Raw genomic sequence first — 20,325 nt, forward strand, 5'->3', positions numbered from 1 at the left:
CCCAGTTTTTTTTTACCAACCTTGATTAAAGTTCAAATAAGCTAGGATATCTTTACCAGAGTGGAATTTTGAACCACTGGACTGTCTTCTGGTGCTCAGGAGATATATTTGATCCTATAGGAGAATATGCATTCTATTGAGAGAGATTATTCCCCTTTGCTATTCATTCATGATAATTAATCAAAGTAAATTATGTGATCGGTAGGTTAATTTAAAAACAATATGGTAGTATCTTTTAGGATTTTTTTAATGTATAATTCAAAATGTACTTTTATAGTTTTTATTGGTCAGATTGTATAAATAAAGACGAGACAAAATTACCATTTTATGCATTTTGATGAATTTATTTTTAGTGTTCAAGCACTTTTGTTTGTTCAGTCTGCATGGTGATATTGACTTTATATGGAAGTGCATAAGCTGACAAGTAGAGGCAAGTAAATATATTTACTTTATGATTTATTACTATTTACTAGAATAACTATTTTGTTGATCCCTGATCATCTTATTTCCCTTGCTTATGGGCAACCTGATCTCATCTTTCAGATTATTTTGTTTTATTTTAAACTTATATGGATCCTGAAGAGTGTTGTATTATATTCAAGTGGCCATCAAGGCCCTTGGGCCTCTTGTTTTATATGTAATATGCTCTACTGAAAAAAAAAATCAAAGAAAAAGTTAGAATAGGGCCCTTGATGAAATTTTGAAGTTAAGAGTTTCAAATAAACATACAGTATCTATTTTCTATCAAATACTTTTTTAGGATAATCATGTATACATATATAAGTCATTCCCAGGCATTTTCAATTATCGATGGTAATAACTGCCAAATGGAGGCATAATGCCTTCCTGTAAGGAATATTTTGCATTCTTAGCATCATACAAGAACAAAAATTATCAAAAATAGTATAACAAATTTTATAAATGGTGAAACTTGACTTAAGTAACCGTAATTTCTAATTTTTGTTTAGTTTTTTAAAGAATGCTTTTGTAATTTTTGGGTATTAGTTTATTCCATATTATGTTACTATATTTAATTTATGTCAGTAATACGATGGATAGAAAAGATCCCAGTCAAGAATTAAGTACCAAAGACGGGGTGCCAGAGATAGCCAGCAGAGAAGACGAGCTAGTATCCCAACCTGAGAAAGGTGGGTGCGAAAAGAAAGACGCTAGTCAGGACAAAGAAACCCAAGATGACAGACAGGGAAAGATAGACAATTCTGATTTTGACCAGGATGTTTGTAGACTTTTGAGAAAAATAGATGAAGGAACTTTAATATCTTTGTTTGTCAAAGAAAGAGTAACTATGGAGATTTTGATGGATCTAAATGACGCAGATCTTCGTGAGGTTGGAGTCGGTACATTTGGCCAAAGACACAAGATATTAAAGGCAATAAAAGAATACAGAGAGAAGAAGGGTAACTATTATGTGAAATATAATATTACATTAAATAATACTGATTGCGAGTGAAATAATTTTTATACATCGTATAATACGCTAAGGGGCTCGAATTTTTATTTTTTATACACTATTTAATCTTGACTTTCTAAGAATGCACATTTAGTATTGTAAAGATTGTGTCACTTAGTTGACATATTGCTATGGTTTATCAATCTTCCTGCGTCGTTCGTGAAGTTTTGATTTTGGTAGTCGTCATAATTAGCATCTGTTAATGAGAAGAAAATTGCATGTTTTATTGTCCTAAATTCCTTGGGTCTGTAGGTTGAGTTTAAAACCACCAAATTCACGCGAATTTCAAATATTGTTTTTGATATTCTGATTAATACATGTAGATGTTTACTTGGCAAACTGATTACATTATGATTATGAGCACTAGGGTCTCTACCAAGATGATGAGAATATGTTTTCTGAGTCCATGGTTCAAGCATCAGGGTTCCTCTCTAAAATTTTTGAAGTTTATATCCATGGGATTCAGTATTAAGACTCCTTAGTTGGGCGAAGTTGACCATACCTTTAATATTCATTATACTAGATGAAATCCCGCGCAAGCGCGGGGAATTGAATTTTTACCACTACCAACAGAAAATATATTGTATAGTTTCTACCGACAGCCTACAGGCTTATAGCAAGAAGAAATACTTTGTTCAAAATGCCGCATGAAGTAGATGTAATTGTCTCCACCCACCCACCGTTTTTGTAAAAGCTTGAAAAATAACAATTTCATTAATTGACATTTATTTTGAAACCTGTAATACTATGTTATGGATATTGCACTTCAGTTGCTCTTATTTCATTTCCCTCGCGGATAAAAGCAGCGAAATAAGCGAATATGCACATTTTACTGATAAATTGATTTGGGGGGGATTCACAGGTACTTGGGTCTTGGTTTATAAATATGTACTTTACTTTTTTTTTTTTTTTACATATCAATAAGGTACATACATATTTATAAACCAAGACCCAAGTACCAGTGTAAAAAAAAAAGAAGCTTTTAATGCTCTATAAATAGGCCGAGTATTTGATACAAAAAACTGAAATGTATTGATTAAAGCACAAAATTTTACAGTTTAATTGTATTTGAACAATACCTTATTCATTAATTTTCTCTTTTCATGTGAGCAAGTTTATTACGAAGTACAAATTGTACTTTGGGTTCGTTGCCACGATGCTCTCGGTTACTGATAAATTTATTAGGAAAACCTACTACATATATGTAATAGTCTTTCGATATATAAATATATTCACAACTTATAGTGTTATCAATTATTTACCATTATTTCAATGACCATTCACACAAAAGCTTTTTTTTTATGTTCATGCAGCTTAAATCGCCTCGTTTTTATTTTCTTTTTAACATCGGGCTCGATGCTATATGATGTTCTAGAAGCTTCCTTCAATATATAGGGAAAAGAGTACCAATTATTTTCCCATAGAACTCTATACAAACCTTATGCCTTCTCAGTACTTTACCATATCACTTTCAGACAAATCCTTAACACCGTTTGAAAATTCATTCTAAGCGCTTCTAAAAAAACTCCCCAAAAATATATGGTCCCGTGGCGTTTATAGGTCAAAATTGCAGTTGTTTACAACTTATAGCGATCGGCAGTAAATGACACTCTGCAAAAAATTTCAACCCCCACTCCTACAATCTCCCCTGATATTTCTATATTTTCTGTAATATTCTTACATTCCATCATTTATTTCAAACATTAATATTTTTACTTTAAAATGAAAAAAATTACATACCTGAATTCAGCCAATCAGGTAATGCACACTATTCAGTACTCTATACTACTTTATGTAACAAACAAAACCACGTGTACATCCGGGGATTTGGTACTCTCATTCCTATTAAGATCGGTGAATGACGTAAATAATTTGTACATTTCCCTTTTTAATCGGTTATTACAACATATTTCTTTCATATCATTTAAATCAAGTTTTGATTGAATAATTCAGTGATGACGTTTTATGAAATAAATAAACGATTGCTTGTTGTCAGTTTCATTAAAAATTGCCAGTAAATTAGATCCGCTAACCGGAAACGCCACCGTACTCACGTTTTTCCTATTTCATGGCTGTTTATAGAAAATGAAAGTACGTAGACTTTTGATTTAATGTACGATACTTACTATGGGAGTGAAATCTAAATATAGTTTACGGACATCATCTTGTATACAGTGTATTGTTAGCAGAGTAATTAAGAACTCTGGTGCACCCGTTTCGGAGTTTATTTGCAAAATTTATTAATTTATAAGTATAGATTTTCGTTTATAATCATGGACATATCAGAGGCAAACTGATTGCATGATTAAATTGAAAATATTTCTAGCCTTCTTAAAAACTACTGAAAAATCAAGGTCCTCGGGTTTAGGGTTCTCCTTTTTTTTTTTTTTTTAATTTTGCAGGTTTTCTTTGTCAAATTGTTTTAGATGCATAATTTGGACATTGTGAAGCATAAAACTGTCAATTGATGCACCATAAGACCTCGAAGCATTTCAATCAAAAATGTAGGTCACAGTGACCTTGTTTTAGAATTTTATCGCTATACTTAAATATTTCAGATTTTACGTGGGTTAGAATAATCAAACTTTGTCATTTGATGAATTTTGGGTCCCCAAAAGGTAGATAATCGTGCCCTAATTTTGGAATTTCATAGCTATGTCTAAAAATAAGATAATTGGAAAAATATGAGGCTTTGAATTATCAAATTTTATCATTTATCATTTACTGCATCTTTGGTTCTAAGAGTTTGTGAACCAAAAAGTAGGTTACTGTGACCTTTGTTTGGAATTTCACACTTATACCTCTTAGTTTATGATAATAGTAGCTCAAAATCACAAAATTCTGTCAGTTGATGAACATTGGGTCCACACTGTGTAAACTAAAATTAAGCCACAGATGCCTACTTTTGGAATTTTATGGTTGTAGCTCAATATTTGGAATACCAAGAGGCTTAGCATCATCAAACTTTGTCAGTTAATGCGTCTTGGGTTCTCAGATTGGGTAAACCTAAAAAGTAGGTCAGGATAAGTAATTTTTTGATTTTCACAGCTTTATCTAAATAGTTTAGATAATAAACGGCTTGGCATCATCAAACTTTGTCAGTTGATGCAACTTGAGTTCTAAGAGTGTTTAAATCAAAAGGTGTGTCAAGATGACGTATTTTTTTATTTCACAGCTTTATCTTAATATTTCAGATAATAAGATGCTAAAAATCGTCAAAAACTTTGTCAGTTGTCGCATCATAACCAAAAAGCAAGTCTCCGTGATCTTTTTTCCCTTAATGCTCAAAACTGTATATTTATATGTCAGATGATAAGAGGCTTAGAATAGAAGTAAAAAATATAGTACAATTTATTAAAAGATTCTAGGCTCTTGAGTCTCTTTTAATCATTTATTATATCAACTGTTAATTTCAGAGAAGAAACAGAAAAAGACCTTGTGTAGACTTCATCCATTTAATACTACATGTCCAGGACGAAAACGGAAGTCTCACAATCAAACCAGTTATGGGTATCAATGCAAAGTTACAAAGAAAATGAAAACAACCATTCCAACAGGTACCTTAAAGCTTTTTTGAGTCACCCGAGTCTTTCAGGTGACCTGTTGCTTTTTGTTTTTGTCCATCTTTCTGTTAACATTTTCAGCTCTTTTCCTTAAACTCATAAATCAATTTCAATCAAATTATGCATATAGCATCTATAGGTAAAGGGAACAAAATTGTAAAATACAATGCCTCCCCCTCTGAGGAGGGGGTTAAAAACCATCAAAATAGTCACTCAGGTGACCTATTGCTATCTGTTTTTGTCTGTCATTACTCGATCTGAGTTGAGTAATTACATTTTCATATTCTTTGTGGAACCATTGAACCAAAATATGTAATAAACACTGAGCATTTAACCAAAATTTTAAAATTCATGACACCAGGGTCAGGGGATCTGGAATTAGGATGGGCTCTAATGAGTATGTAATGGAAATGTATAAATTCTTTCTAAAGACTCTTTGTCTCCCACTGCATATGTAGCAGAGATATGATGAACAAAAGAACCACATTCAAAATTATGTTATTCATGGCTCCTGGGTTAGTTATGTGTTATGTGTGGTGTAATGGTGGGACTCTATTGGTTCAACAGTGAAAATGTAATAATTCGTTGAAAATTTTCTTCTCTGCCCCTGGGTATTTAGAATACAAACTAAGTGTAAGGTTATAATGAACACAAGTGCCTCTCCCCAAATTTGTCAAATCCGTGACCTCTTGGTCAGGTGTTGTGGTGAAAGGACGGGGCCGCATTGGTCGTTATAGTGAAAATGTATTAATTATTTCAGAATCCTTCTCTCTGCTCCTTGGTATTTAGCAGGCAAAATAAATGCATGGTTATGATGAGAAAGAGTGCTTTTTCAAAAATTGAGAAATTTTGGCCTACCGATCAGGGGCTCTGGAGTTTGGATTGGGTTCGATTGATCAAATAGTGAAAATGAATTAATTCTTTGAAATTTTTCCTCCTTGGTATTGAGACAAATTAAGTATATAAATATAATGACCTGGGGTGCATCTTCCATAAATGTGAAATTCATGGTCCCTGGGTGAAGTACAGGGATCTTTTGCTCATATAATGAAAATAATTCATTCTTAGGGAAAAAAATTCTGCTCTTGAATGTTCACCAAAGAAACCAAATGCAGGGTTTTGATGAGAATTGGTGTTTTTTTTAAATTGTGAAATTCATTGTTCTGGAGTTAAACCAACCAGAAGACTCTATTATGATCACTTTTAGGAATATTAATTATGCTTTAAGAGAAGTTATCCCCCTTTGTTTCTTCACTTATAATAATAAATCAATATAAATAATGTAAATGGTAGGTAAATTCGGAAAGGTAAATTGAATAGATGAAATATATAAGAGTTTTTAATACATTATACAATAGTACTTTCGTAGTTTCGAAGTCAGAAAGATGTGTAAATACTGTAAACGTATTATGTTAAGCGTGTACGATATTTGACAAAAAAAAAATGAATTCTCAACAAGTTAGCGAAGTTTTGATTTTGCGCATTTCTGAATATGCTAGATATATAAATATATAAAAAGACGTTTTGCTGAATAACTGATTGAGCGAATGATGTTTTCCTCCAAACTACTTAAAAGAAAAGAAAGTCTTAAATACGTTTGAAGTAAAAGATGGGGAAAAAATGAAATAATATCTTACATATTTGTAAGTCAAATATCATTCAAAGACCAATAACGAGACCAATTTATGACAAGGATTGTGCTAGGTGTGCTCTAGAAATAATTTGTTTTATGATTATAAGCACAAGTGCAATGAGTGGTGATAATGATGTAGTGTAGAAAAACTGACATCTAAATTTCAAATTGCCAAGAAGTTGCTGATTACCAGACTATTTTGTTGAGCTCTAGTCACTTTTTCTTTCAGGATGTATTATTATATTATTATTAAAAATTCCATGTAATCATTTCAGGGTTGCATTATACTCAGGTGATCGTTAAGGACCCTATTTAGATTTAGTAATTGTTCAGTAAAAGTGCATTTTTTTTCTTCGAAAAACTTCTATGCTTTTGGGTTTTAAGCAAACATAACAGGAGCGTGGATAAACAAGGGTGTCTCTTCCAATCATGGTCCCTTGGGTAAGGATTTCTAGTTAAGTTTGGGCTCTTTTGATTGTATAAAAAAATGAATATTTTATTTACAAAGTTTTTCTTGCCAATTTATAATTAGCAAATAAACTTAGTGAATACTTACGGTCAGCAAGGGTTTCTCTTCCAGAATTTAGAATTTCATGGCATTGGGGTCAGGGGTTTTATAGTGAAAAAACATTATTTCTCTGAAAATCTACTTCTCTGGCCCTGGATATACAGTAGATGTATTATGTCCATGGTTATGCCAAGCAAGGGTACCTTTTCCAAATTATGAATTTCTCCCTGTGTTAGGAGTTGAAGTTTAAAGATGGAGCTCTGTTGATCTTTTTCTAATGGTTCTTGAAAATCTTCTCTGCTTCTGAATGATACGCAAACTAAGTGATGGTTATGAAGGAAAGGAAGTTCAAAGTTGTAACGAGCAGGTTTTCAATAATAATAAAGTAATGATGATGATGATGATATTATTATTATTATTATATAAGTACTTTATTGTAATGTTTTGTCGGGATGATGATATTGACAAATGCTAGTGTATTAGCACTTGTAAATAAGGAAAAGTAAATTGATCTACATTAAGATTTGTTACCGAGTACTAGAATGACTATTTTTTCATCCTTGATCATCCTATTTTTCTTGCTTTTTGGGGAATAAATCTTCATCTATCACTTCATTCTCATTGATTTTATACTTCTGTGGATCTTTTACAAAGTTTCACTATACTCAGGTGACCATAAAGGCCTTTTGGTCTGTTCTTTAAAAATATTTATAGCTGCACTTTCTAAAGAAAGTTCGAGTATATCGTTGTTATTTTATCTGGTCCGTCCTTTCGTCTGTCACTTTTTTTCCTTCCTGTAATGCCCCTTAAAATTTAAGAAGTAACCGATTCAATTATTTTTCGGAATATGTAAGGTGGTTTCCTGTTGCTATAGGAAAAGTTTTTAAAAATTTCATTCGGGGCTAATGGTAGTTGAAAATTGACATCTTTTTTTACAAAAGAAATCTGGTTCCCATAACTCTTCTTACATTTTACATCGTGGCAAAATCATCTTTTTTAAATCAAGATAAAGTGACCTACAAATCTCTTGTTTATGTCTAAACATGGTAATTGCAATAAGAAAAAAATGCTATATCCTTTTTCTACAGAATTATCTGTGGTGACTTCAACAGCTTCCAGTATACAACCTCCAGCTTCAGTAATAACGACAGGCTCACCTTCCTGTCAGACGGCAGTTACCCAATCTTGCCAAACCCTGAATGTGTCTTCTACCACATCACCTTTACATAATGTTAGATCATCAATAACAGCACCAACAACAATACCAACAACTCACTTAGCCATAACAACATGTGGTTCAACATCAACAGTGCTAACAACTAACATACCATTAACAACACATGGGACAGCATCAACAGCACCAACAACTAACCTACCAATAACAACAAATGGAACATCATCAGCGATTTCAGCAACAGTCACAGCAAGCGTTGCAAGATCTGCAACAACGACAACTTCTTCACCAACATCAATCATTGGAACATTGCCATCTGCATTTCCTGCAATACAAAACAATTTATTATCTTCCACAGTAACAACACCAATATGTTCATCAGCAATATTTTCTCAAGCGACTTCCAACTCACCCAATCTTGTTACAAATTTCTCAATAACAAGCACCTTGTCCAGTTATATTGTTACAACATCCAGTATTGGGAGTATTGCGGTCTCAAGTCTTATAACATCCACCAGTAATTTACCGAGTACAGTATCAACCTCTTTAACAGCAACATCAAACTGTGCTGTAACAGTGCCTGTCACTAATGTCCTTGGTGAGGAAAAAACGTTAAACACAAATTTTTAATTCAGCATTAAATTATACCAATAATATGCAACAGAAAGCAAAAGCACTTATTAGGTTGTTTTTTTTTTCTTCAAAATATGCATTTTGTTTAAATTTGTTTAACAAAACTTATACTAGTGTATTGTAAGAATAATTTTGACAATGTTGGCTTATCAGCCCTTTATCACTCATATTAAAGATTTTCTTTAACGATAAAAATTTAAAATTTTCCTAAAGAATTCTTAATTATATTCGAAATTCAAACAATTTAAGCTTACCTTCAGGAGCAAAATTTGTCAGAAAATGTCTTGAACTTGGCAATAATAATAGTATATATATATATATATATATATATATATATATATATATATATATATATATATATATATATATATATATATATATATATATATATATATATATGTATGTATGTATGTATGTATGTATGTTTACTTCGTTATTACCTTTAACTTTAGTTTAAATCAACTTTAGGAAATCCAAACACAATTACAGACGAGGAAAACAATTTTTTACGCTATTATCTACTAGCCCAACTTGGTACACATGCCCTTAGATTTCTGTTTGACTCGTTTGTTCCACCCGCGACATTGACGAGTCACCTGAAGAAAGTACAAACAACATTAAAGAAGCGCTGTAATCCTCAACAGCTGACCATCTTGTATCCAGGTAATATATTGTTTTGGTATCCAGGTAATATATTGTTTTGGAATATTATTAACTGATAAAATAACCACTTTCAACAAAAACTATTGTTTTTCAATACATGGGTTGTAAATACTAGATAGAATTTTTTCCCCTTAAATAGCTCAAAATAAATTGTAATTTTTGTTGACTGCATTCCCTATAAGCTGGGGATATTGATTTTTGCCTGTCTATCTCTCTGTCTGTCCGTCCATCATTCTGTTTGCTGTATTTTTTTTTCTTTTCAAGAACAAGTAGGTTAAAAATATCTTTTAAATTATAAACATGAAATAATAATTGATGAAATGAAGCAAATATGAAATATCATATTGCTGTTTTTTTCTTAAATCAGTTGATGATTTCACAATTTATTATATCTACAAGCACATGACAAAAAAAAATCAGGAAAAGTATGAATGATGAAAATGGGTCAATCAATATGAAACTCAAACTTATCAAAATAAAAAAAAACTTCACAAAAATTAAGTCTTTATCTGCAAGCACAGCAAAAAAAAAAAAGAAATTAGTCCGGGTTAGGATTAGGGTTACAGTCTGAAAAACATTGAATAATAAGTATATTTCAAAATCACTATCAAGAAAATGGCTCAATCAATGTGAAACTCAAAGTTGATCTGTAAGTCATCAATATAAATACACATACAAAAAAATTACCTCACTAACTACAAGCGTAGCAAACAAAATAACTCGGAAATTTTTCATTTCGCGCGGCAACTTCTATTGTTATGCCCCGTAACCAAAGATTCGGTTGCATATAGTTTTAGGCCTGTCTGTCCGTCTGTCTTTCTGCCTGTCTGTCTGTTTTTCTGTTAATCTTGTTTGTCTGTTTGTTCGCAAAAATAATTAAACTTGTCCATAACTAAATAAATCAGTGTAGAAAAAAAGCTTAAAAGTTCCCTATTTAAGTATCCCTAGAATATCGGTTATCATTTAAACTTATACTCTATGGAGTCAGTAGAAACAATTGACTTACATTTGAAAGGCACGTCTTTGTACAACCAAAATATAATAAGGTTGAGTGTTTCGGCTAACATGTGTTTATTTTATTCTCTAGCTGCCGGTGGACCAGTTTCCTCAACAGACTATGATACTTCTCTTTTGTACACTCTTCTGCGCAATACTGTGAAAATCGCAGTGCCCACTGGCGGCTGGAGCAAGGAACCAAGATATTGTGATATCTCACAGGGTGATGATGTAGAGAGAATAAGATTCGCCAGAAATTCATTATGTCACGGCAAATCTTCGATGGATTTACCAACGTTTAAGTCCAAATGGTTAGATATCTCTAAGGTATGATATCACTTTGAAATTCTTCAATTAATCAAACTCCAGGTTATTTAAAAATAAGTGTGTAAATTCCTCAAAATGTCTGGCACTCATTTAAGGAAGCGATTGCAAGGCGTCACGTGATCGACTCATGTGATGTTTAAAAAAAAGAAGATTAACGGTAACCATTTCCGGAATAACAGCTGAATAAGGAGCGCGATTATGATTACGCCCATGGCAAAAGGTCTTCTTGGCGATATTTTTAAAACAGAGAAAGAATAAGATAATGATGTGATTTTGCAGTGTTGGTGAGCGTCGACGCAGATTTTTTTATCCCTGTGTTTTTTTTTCCGTTTTGACACGTCTACCATTTGCCGTAGTTTTGAACACTGAAATCTATTTCATGAATAAATTTAATTCATATCTGGATCTTTATGTCCTTTAGTTTTATTTAAAATATTAGAATTTTATTTGAGATCGTTTTTTTTTTTACTATATGATCTACATCTATGAATAGATATTCATTTCCTAGAAGCTTCAGACGGCGTGATTTTCTCAGTGATTATAATGAATGTAGGCCTATATGGATGAACAAATAAACGAATGCGATTTTCATATAACGTTATACGTGTATAGACCAGTTTGAGGTCGCATGCTGGACATGAACGTATTTTAAAAATATCGCAGAGGAAATTGTTTTCCTCTGTAAGACCTTCTCTAGCATTTTCAACTCTTACATCGACCATATAAACATTGAATCGTCGGCACATAACGTTATATTGCGTAAATATTTGTTGTGGTAAAATGTTTTATGCGTCGTATTTGGTAAAAAAATTGAAACTTAACACACTTCTTCTGACAGAAAAGAAAAGTTTCTTTTTGCAAGTTTTCACATATCTAGCAAAAAATACGCGTGTAAGAATGACAGACGAAACTAAGAGAGGTTAATTCTGACAATCGAGGTACTACGGAGGTACCAGGTATACCAGAGAGGGAAAATTATTTTGAGCATATACATAAAAAAGTCTTTCAAATCATAATGCTCACGGGAATATATTTGAAAAATGAATTCAATTTTTTAAAATTCACGAAGACATGAACAAAGACACTTCACCTCAGCATATTTCATGAACCGCGTGAGCCTGAAGCGCAAATTTATAAATGTCATTCAACGACTATTTTGAAACAAAACAGTTTGCACTATAGTTTTGACGTCAAGTGTGGCATTATGACGTCACAAAGGAGATATGTAGGCTTATACCTAGTCCATGAGAAAATGAATTGTTTTCTAACTTGCAATGAATCTGAAGGAAAAATACTTAACTGCAAATGTAAATATTAAATAACAAATCACTAAAATTTGTCAAATAAGATGAAAGCTAGGATTTTTATATACGGTATATATTGCAGGTACAAGTTCTCTGAAATAACCTATTCATTCAATGTGTTCAAGTGACTCCCTCCCCCCCTTTCCGATTCCAAGTCATAGTACAGAGAACTCGATGAGTGTTCAGAGCATGAACAATTTGGCCCTTGGACCACTGTGCACTGGTTTAGAATGTATATATTTATATTGATATAAAAACGGAATGAATATTTTGGAGATGGGAAAATAAAGCAAAATTATGCATATTGTTGTTTTTGTGTCATGATACTTTTATCATTCTGTTCTACGTATAAAATGAGCAACCACCATAAGATTTTCAGAAAAAAATTGTTAATCTATATGTATTTTCTATAGTTTTTTTTTTTTAAAACAGATTATGCATATTAAAGGTTCAGCAACAAACCATCAGATTAAAAGTTATGAAATCTTTTAATATTTTAGGAAGGGGAGGGGGGGTATTGAAATGCATGTAGCTTAAAAAAGAATGTGATGACCCCACTTCATATTTTAACCATAAGTCATTTATAATAATTGTTACAAAATATATTAATTTTAGGAAAATTCATTGGGCAATTTTTTGTCAAGACGTTGAAAACTGCTCTTGGAGTGAAAATATTACTGCAAATTTACAATGACTACTCCCCAAAGCAACTGTGGCATTACTACATCTAACAATAGTTTCCGATACAATTTTTATTTTCAATGAATATAAAGCATATTATTTAATATCTGGTGAAAATTATTTAATTTGTTTCAGTTTTGATACCTGTATGGCATACTTAAAATTTCACTACATAAATATCAAAATAATGAAAAACGGTGGTTACCATGGCAACCATATCTTCCTTATAACCCTGATGACCATGGTTGACATTTTCATATTATGATACCATTAAGACAAGGCAAATTATATGTAAAAATGAGAAAAATTCATAGAGCGGATTTTTTTCATGGACCCTTGCAATCTCTTACCCAAAGAAAGGTCTTTTCGAATGGAATATATATGTATTATATGAAAGCCTAAGCAGATATGGGCAAGTTTAAAGTTTTTGTGGACAAACAGATCAACAGGCATACAGACAGACAGACAGACGGATGGGCAGACCTTAAAACCGTATGCCTCAAATCTTCGATTACAGGGGCATTAAAAATTAAACTATATGGGTATAAAATCCATACAAACAAAATTAAATCAAGTAATTTAGAAGAAACACTTAAATTTACATTCTGTCTACAGGCTATAGGACGTCTGAGCAGCGGATCTCTTAATGCTGAGGTTGTTTCCTTATCTACAAGGAAATTTGACAGAACTGAGCAACAAAGCATATTAGACGATTTCTCTCTCCTAAAGAAAAGAGTTGAAAAACTGGAAAGAAAACACATCCCAAATAATATCCATGGTAACGTTTTAAATAATTCAAAATAACTAGGGAGGGCAATTTGTAATCGGTTAACTGGTTACACGGTCGGAACGATGGTATAATCGGTTAGAAAAGCTGTAATCAGTTACTGTATAGGGGATTAATTTCACGGGTTGTAATTTTCACGTTTTTTCTTCACGTTTGTGGGAAAAAATTAATACATGTGTAAATTTGAACACAATATCCTGAAAAGAAATTCAAATAAAAAATATCTGAAATGTTGGCATTTTCATCCATCTAAATAAGCCGATTAGGAGATAATAAGGCTCTCTGGAATGAGATCCCGGGGGTTATTGGTCAGTTATTTATTGCTGTTTAAAGACCCAGTCTGACTTTTTTTCTTTAATTAAATGAGCGTTGGATACTGTGAGCTGATTATAATGTGTTCCTAAACTCTAATATCCTTCGCTGTTATCAAATTATATTATTAAACAAACATTGTAAATTAAGCGACTTAGTACATACTTAGTTCATACTTAGTTTTGATGATGTTGAAAACTTGCGTGTCATCTCTCCTATTTTTTTTAATGGGTATGGTGCTTGGTCAGGTATCTTTCATGAGTTTCTTTTTTACTTTTTTTTTTAAGTTTTCATTTATTTATTAATGAATTTTTTTTGCCTATATATTTTATTAATCTAAAGCAAGATAATTTAGAATACAATATTTTGCAGAACAACATGAAAAGATGTTTGATGAATGGAAAGAAGAGCAAATGGTTTTTTGCAAAACGAGAGCATTTCAGAAAGTGAGATCGGAAATTGAATCCAAAGAGATCGTGACAATAATTAGCGGACCAGGAATGGGTAAAACATTCATTGCCAGACGGGTATGCCTTCAACTACAGGACGAAGGTTGGGAAATTATTCCTGTGAATCACATTGAAGACATGATGACCTATCGTCTTGTCAGCATCAATCAAGTTTTTCTTCTCGATGATCCCATAGGGGTCTTTGGTTTTGATAGATCAATTTCAAATTCCATTGAAAGAATTTTTGAGTCCATTTATCTTTCAAAGAAAACAAAATTTATTTTTACTTGCAGAAAATCAGTCTTTATTGAATGCGAAAAACAACCTACTTTTTTAAAAAATATAATCGATATTGGATGTCCGGATTATACGCCAAGTGAGATTGAAATGAAGGAAATGTTAAATTCTCATTGTGAAAGAGCAGGAATGGTTAAAACAATTTACAAGAGTGTAAACTTTAAATGTGGCATGGCGATGTTTCCTCTTTTATGCCGATTATTTTCAAAAGGTAAAGAAAACCAGAAATTGGGAAATTTGTTTTTCGAAAAACCATATCAGAGTATCATAGAACATTTCATTAAAATGAGAAATCAAAACGAATCCCATTATGCTGCACTTATTTTATGTATGCTCAAAGATAATCATTTGAAAAAAGAGGAGGTTTCTGAAAGTTTTCAGATGATTAGCGCTAACTTTGATGTCAGTTTGCCTCGTATACGCAGGTCATTAAAAGAACTGACTGGAACATATGTTGTTAAACAAAATAAGATTTATTCATTCTACCATGACTCATTGTTTGAGGTTGTTGCCTATCTTCATGCTTCTAAATTCCCGGGACAGGTTCTAGACTCACTAAGAAGTAGCTATATTGCAAATAATGTTCTTGTCACCGAAGAAGCTGTAGGGTCATCTTGTACAAATCTCTGTATCTGCCTTAAAAAGAAACATTACATCTTACTTGCAAAAAGATTGTTGAAAGATATCAAAGACGTACAATTTTACGACGTTTTTGATGGGAAAGCTCTTAAAAGCAAAGAATTTTTAGATTACTTTATTTCTTATCTTGATAATGTATCCAATGACGATTTAGCAGACTTGATTTTAACGATTCATTCATCCGATACGAATATAGTGAGCTACAATAGAGAAACGTCGGATAAAGTAAAATACTGGGGAGTAGATTACTATACACACAAGCTCCTTCTAGGGGAACAAATAATAACTAAAGCTTACCGCGGAAAAGGGAAAGGCAAGTTCGATCATAATGATGCATCTCAATTCAGTGTTGTAGCAGTGAGTTGGCTCATTTGTTTTGGACACGTACGGCTTTTATCCTATATACTCAAAAGATTTGATAACATTCCACATTTATTGAATATAAAAAAGAATGAAGGTTCAAGACTGCTTGTATTGGCGTGTTTTAAAGGAAATGTAAATGTTGTACAGAGACTTATTGATTGGCTAGGAAGATCACATATTAACCTTGCTCCAAGGGATACGTATGACCTTTATAATGAACACTTGTGTTACACCCCGTTAACAGCTGCTGTTATTTCCAGCAACAAGTCAGTGATTGAGGCACTTGTTGAAGAGGGAGGCGATGTAAATAGGCAGGATAATACCTTTGAGGGAGACACCCCTCTTACTACAGCCTGTAGACTAGGATATAATACAGTTGTAGAAACCCTGTTATGTTGCAAGGCAGATGTTAACCAAGCCAGTGCTTTTGGACGATCTCCATTGTTCTGGGCCTCACGTATGTCTAGATGTGAACTAGTGGAATTATTGTTACAAAGAAATGCTGATGTGAATCTTTCTGATGATGAGGGCAGGTGTCCTATACATGAAGCGACAGAACGAGGCTTCCTTGATATTGTGAAACTTTTGGTGGAAAACAATGCCGACACAACTTCTGTAGATAAAAATGGAAAAATAGCAGTCACTGCAGCTTTTGAGAAAAACCATTACTCGATTAAAGAATACCTCATTTCACAATGTAAGAACAGGGATCCATTTCAAGATGACATTGTTCTTGATTTCATCCAGAAAACCTTTGGTATATCAAAAAAAATGGAAACTTTAAAATCAAACACAAGTTCTCGATTTTCATGTCTTTTTGAGCTTGTTCTTGAATCTAAAAATATCCTTCCTCCGAATTGGCAGTCTTATTGTTTTCAACAAAAAATCATTTCAAAAGAGTTATCAATCTTAAAATGTTTGTTCAGTCACGGTTATAATTTGAATTCTGCGGATACTTTCAACCCAAAATTATTGTTTGTGGCATCGGAAAATGGATACATTGAGACTGTTGAACAATTAGTAAACCAGGGAGCGGATGTCAGTATTTATAATGATGACAAAATTACACCGCTGTACCTCGCATCACAGAATGGACACATGGAGATCGTTCAATATTTAATAGAACATGGTGCCAATGTCAATATTTATGATATTGAAAATGTTACACCGCTGTCCATGGCTTCACAAAATGGACATACTGAGATAGTTAAACATTTAATAGAACATGGTGCCAATGTCAATATTTCTACTGATAAAAATGTTACACCGCTGTTGAAAGCATCACAGAATGGACACATGGAGATCATTCAATATTTAATAGAACATGGTGCCAATGTCAATATTTATAATATTAAAAATGTTACACCGCTGTACATGGCTTCACAAAATGGACATACTGAGATAGTTAAACATTTAATAGAACATGGTGCCAATGTCAATATTTATAATATTAAAAATGTTACACCGCTGTACATGGCTTCACAAAATGGACATACTGAGATAGTTAAACATTTAATAGAACATGGTGCCAATGTCAATATTTATAATATTGAAAATGTTACACCGCTGTCCATGGCTTCACAAAATGGACATACTGAGATAGTTAAACATTTAATAGAACATGGTGCCGATGTCAATATTTCTACTGATAAAAATGTTACATCGCTGTTGAAAGCATCACAGAATGGACACATGGAGATCGTTCAATATTTAATAGAACATGGTGCCAATGTCAATATTTATAATATTGAAAATGTTACACCGCTGTCCATGGCTTCACAAAATGGACATACTGAGATAGTCAAACATTTAATAGAACATGGTGCCAATGTCAATACTTATACTGATAAAAATGTTACATCGCTGTTGATAGCATCACAGAATGGACACATGGAGATCGTTCAATATTTAATAGAACATGGTGCTGATGTCAATATTTTTAATGTCAGAAATGTTACACCGCTGTTCCAAGCATCACATAAAGGACACATGGAGATAGTTCAGTATTTAATAGAACATGGTGCTGATGTCAATATTTATAATGTTGAAAATATTACACCGCTGTCCATGGCTTCACAAAATGGACATACTGAGATAGTTAAACATTTAATAGAACATGGTGCCGATGTCAATATTCATAATGTTGAAAATGTTACATCACTGTCTATTGCTTCACAAAATGGACATACTGAGATTGTTAAACATTTAATAGAACATGGTGCCGATGTCAATATTTTTAATGTCAGAAATGTTACACCGCTGTTCAAAGCATCACAAAATGGACACGTGGAGATAGTTCAATATTTAATAGAACATGGTGCTGATGTCAATATTTTGCCTCACAGAAAGGACATACTGATCGAGACAGTCAAATATTTAATAGAACATGGTGCAGATATCAATATTTATACTGATCGCTGTTCTTGGCATCACAAAATGGACATACTGAGATAGTTAAACATTTAATGGAACATGCTGCCGATGTCAATATGTAAAATGTCATAAATGTTACACCGCTTTTGAAAGCATCACTCTATGGACACACTAAGATAGTTCAATATTTAACAGAATATGGTGCAGATGTCAACATTTATGATGTTGAAAATGTTACACCGGTATTGGAAGCATCAGAGAATGGAAACACTGAGAAAATTCCAATATTTAGTAGAACATGGTGCTGATGTCACCGCTGTTCATGGCTTCACAAAATGGATATACTGAGTAGTTAAACATTTAATAGTACATGGTGCTGATGTCAATATTTATGATTTGAATTCATTTTGACAAAAGTAAAATTGGTGGAAACAAGTATTTTAATGTCCATGAAATTTTTCTGCTCAATACACAAGGATCATTCAACACGAATAAGTCAATTATTATATCTTCCCTCGTTAGACATAGATATTTGTTAGTGTTACCACGTTTTCAATGTCGGCACTACGCAGTAGGAATCTGAACAGATAATTAAAAAGTATCTACAAGATGATGATAAGCAAAATTTTAAATTGAAATTTTAGCTTAATTGCAAGAATTTCTTGTGATCAAGAATAAGAAGGTTACAGCGATTTTTTTCATAAACAGCAAGCTGATCCAGTAAAGCAATAGCTATGCTCCTTTATTCTTTTTAATTTTTATATCAGTGTTCACGTCAATAGAGTAACTTTTTGTTAATGATGAAATGATCTTCAAATATTTCAAAACCGGATTAAGAATAATTAGAAGACTACAAGACTCCAAACCCATGTGTTAAGGATTTAGATTCCATCAAGTAATAAATTTATTCATATGTAACTTTTGTTCTATCTTTTGTATTAAATAATTGTATTTGTATTTTTTTGCATTATTCTTAAAGTGTCTGTTGAATGACCAAATGCATTAAATCCAATATTTCTTTGACCAGGCAATGAATATGCAGTAACATAAAGTGTGACAATCAAGTAAGAAAAGGTACCTTGTATATTTGAACACATGAAGCACAATTTATATTGTTGAATTCAATACCAACAATATGTTTAATGTTGTATGCATTCAAAGTTTATTGTTGCTCTTATAATAGTAAAAGTATTATTGTTTTTTCATTGTTGATAAGCATATGTATTTTTTTTCATGAACTTGAGAGAATGATTTTCTGACATGTCATATCGTAGAATTTCAGATATTTTTGCCGATAGTTGCTGAATACCCCATCAGAAATAATTCATATACAAGTATGTTTGCACTGTATATTTTAGAATAATTTCTAATTAAAGTGATCAATTTAATTATATTGAGATAAATTGTACATATAACGACAATTGTATCCCAGTATATAATTTTTGCAATGCAAATAAGTGAATAATTCTTGGAAATTGTGATGATTATTTAGTGTTTCAAGCAGTTTTATAGCAGTTTGGCAACCCATAAATGGAAATACTCATTGGTAGTTTATCATTCTAAAGCATTTTGAGCAGTTCAATAGCAGTTCTCAAGAATATTTAAATCGAAGAGTTGTTCACGACATGGTCATTTTAAGAATTTATCAAACATAACCGCTTGATGACTGGGAATGCTTTGGAATTGTTAAAGAACAGTAACTGTTGTTAACTGCTATGGAATGCAATTGCTTAAATAAGTAATTTGCATACGAAGCTGAATGTGACTGCTCAGTAACTGTCAGCAATAGTTTAAGTACAGCTTATATAGAGAACATGGAAGTTTAAAATAAAGCTAACTAACAGATAAACATTAGCGGGTTCAGCAAATGCTCTATCATGCCTCTATTTTTACTCCTCTACACATTTTACAACCAATCCTCACGATAAGGCCATTCCAAGTTTTTTCCTCTGTTTAGCGTCCACTCATCATAAAAATGACGCCATTCTAACAAATTGATTTCATTAAACCTCTTTTTCTAGAAGAAATATATATTCTTTAGCAAAATCAAGGCATTAAATGTTTAAAATACACTCAATATGACATACTGTACAGAATTATTTGGTGAAATTGACAAAATTTAAAGATTTCGACCAAATTAATCAATTTCGAG

The 20,325-nt window shown here is 32.3% G+C and overlaps 1 protein-coding gene across 1 annotated transcript; it reads left to right on the top strand.

The window, feature by feature from the left end:
• The first annotated feature begins 1,048 nt into the window (after nucleotides 1-1,048).
• Nucleotides 1,049-19,059, top strand: LOC133197762 (uncharacterized). Its single transcript, XM_061333968.1, has 7 exons — nucleotides 1,049-1,418; nucleotides 4,888-5,028; nucleotides 8,264-8,947; nucleotides 9,451-9,645; nucleotides 10,733-10,968; nucleotides 13,569-13,731; nucleotides 14,425-19,059. Exons 1-7 carry the CDS (start codon nucleotides 1,052-1,054, stop codon nucleotides 18,252-18,254), a joined length of 5,616 nt encoding a protein of 1,871 aa, XP_061189952.1. The 5' UTR covers nucleotides 1,049-1,051; the 3' UTR covers nucleotides 18,255-19,059.
• The last annotated feature ends 1,266 nt before the right edge of the window (nucleotides 19,060-20,325 follow it).

Source organism: Saccostrea echinata, unplaced genomic scaffold (genome assembly GCF_033153115.1).
Source record: "Saccostrea echinata isolate AGI-Se365-2 ecotype Australia unplaced genomic scaffold, CSIRO_AGI_Sech_v1 ptg000001l, whole genome shotgun sequence".
Lineage (NCBI taxonomy): Eukaryota > Metazoa > Mollusca > Bivalvia > Ostreida > Ostreidae > Saccostrea > Saccostrea echinata.

Coding starts and splice junctions, on each gene's coding strand:
- LOC133197762 (XM_061333968.1), top strand. CDS start 1,052: ATGGATAGAAAAGATCCCAGTCAAGAATTAAGTACCAAAGACGGGGTG. Junction 8,948..9,450: donor GCCTGTCACTAATGTCCTTG/GTGAGGAAAAAA, acceptor AATCAACTTTAG/GAAATCCAAACACAATTACA. Junction 13,732..14,424: donor CATCCCAAATAATATCCATG/GTAACGTTTTAA, acceptor AATATTTTGCAG/AACAACATGAAAAGATGTTT.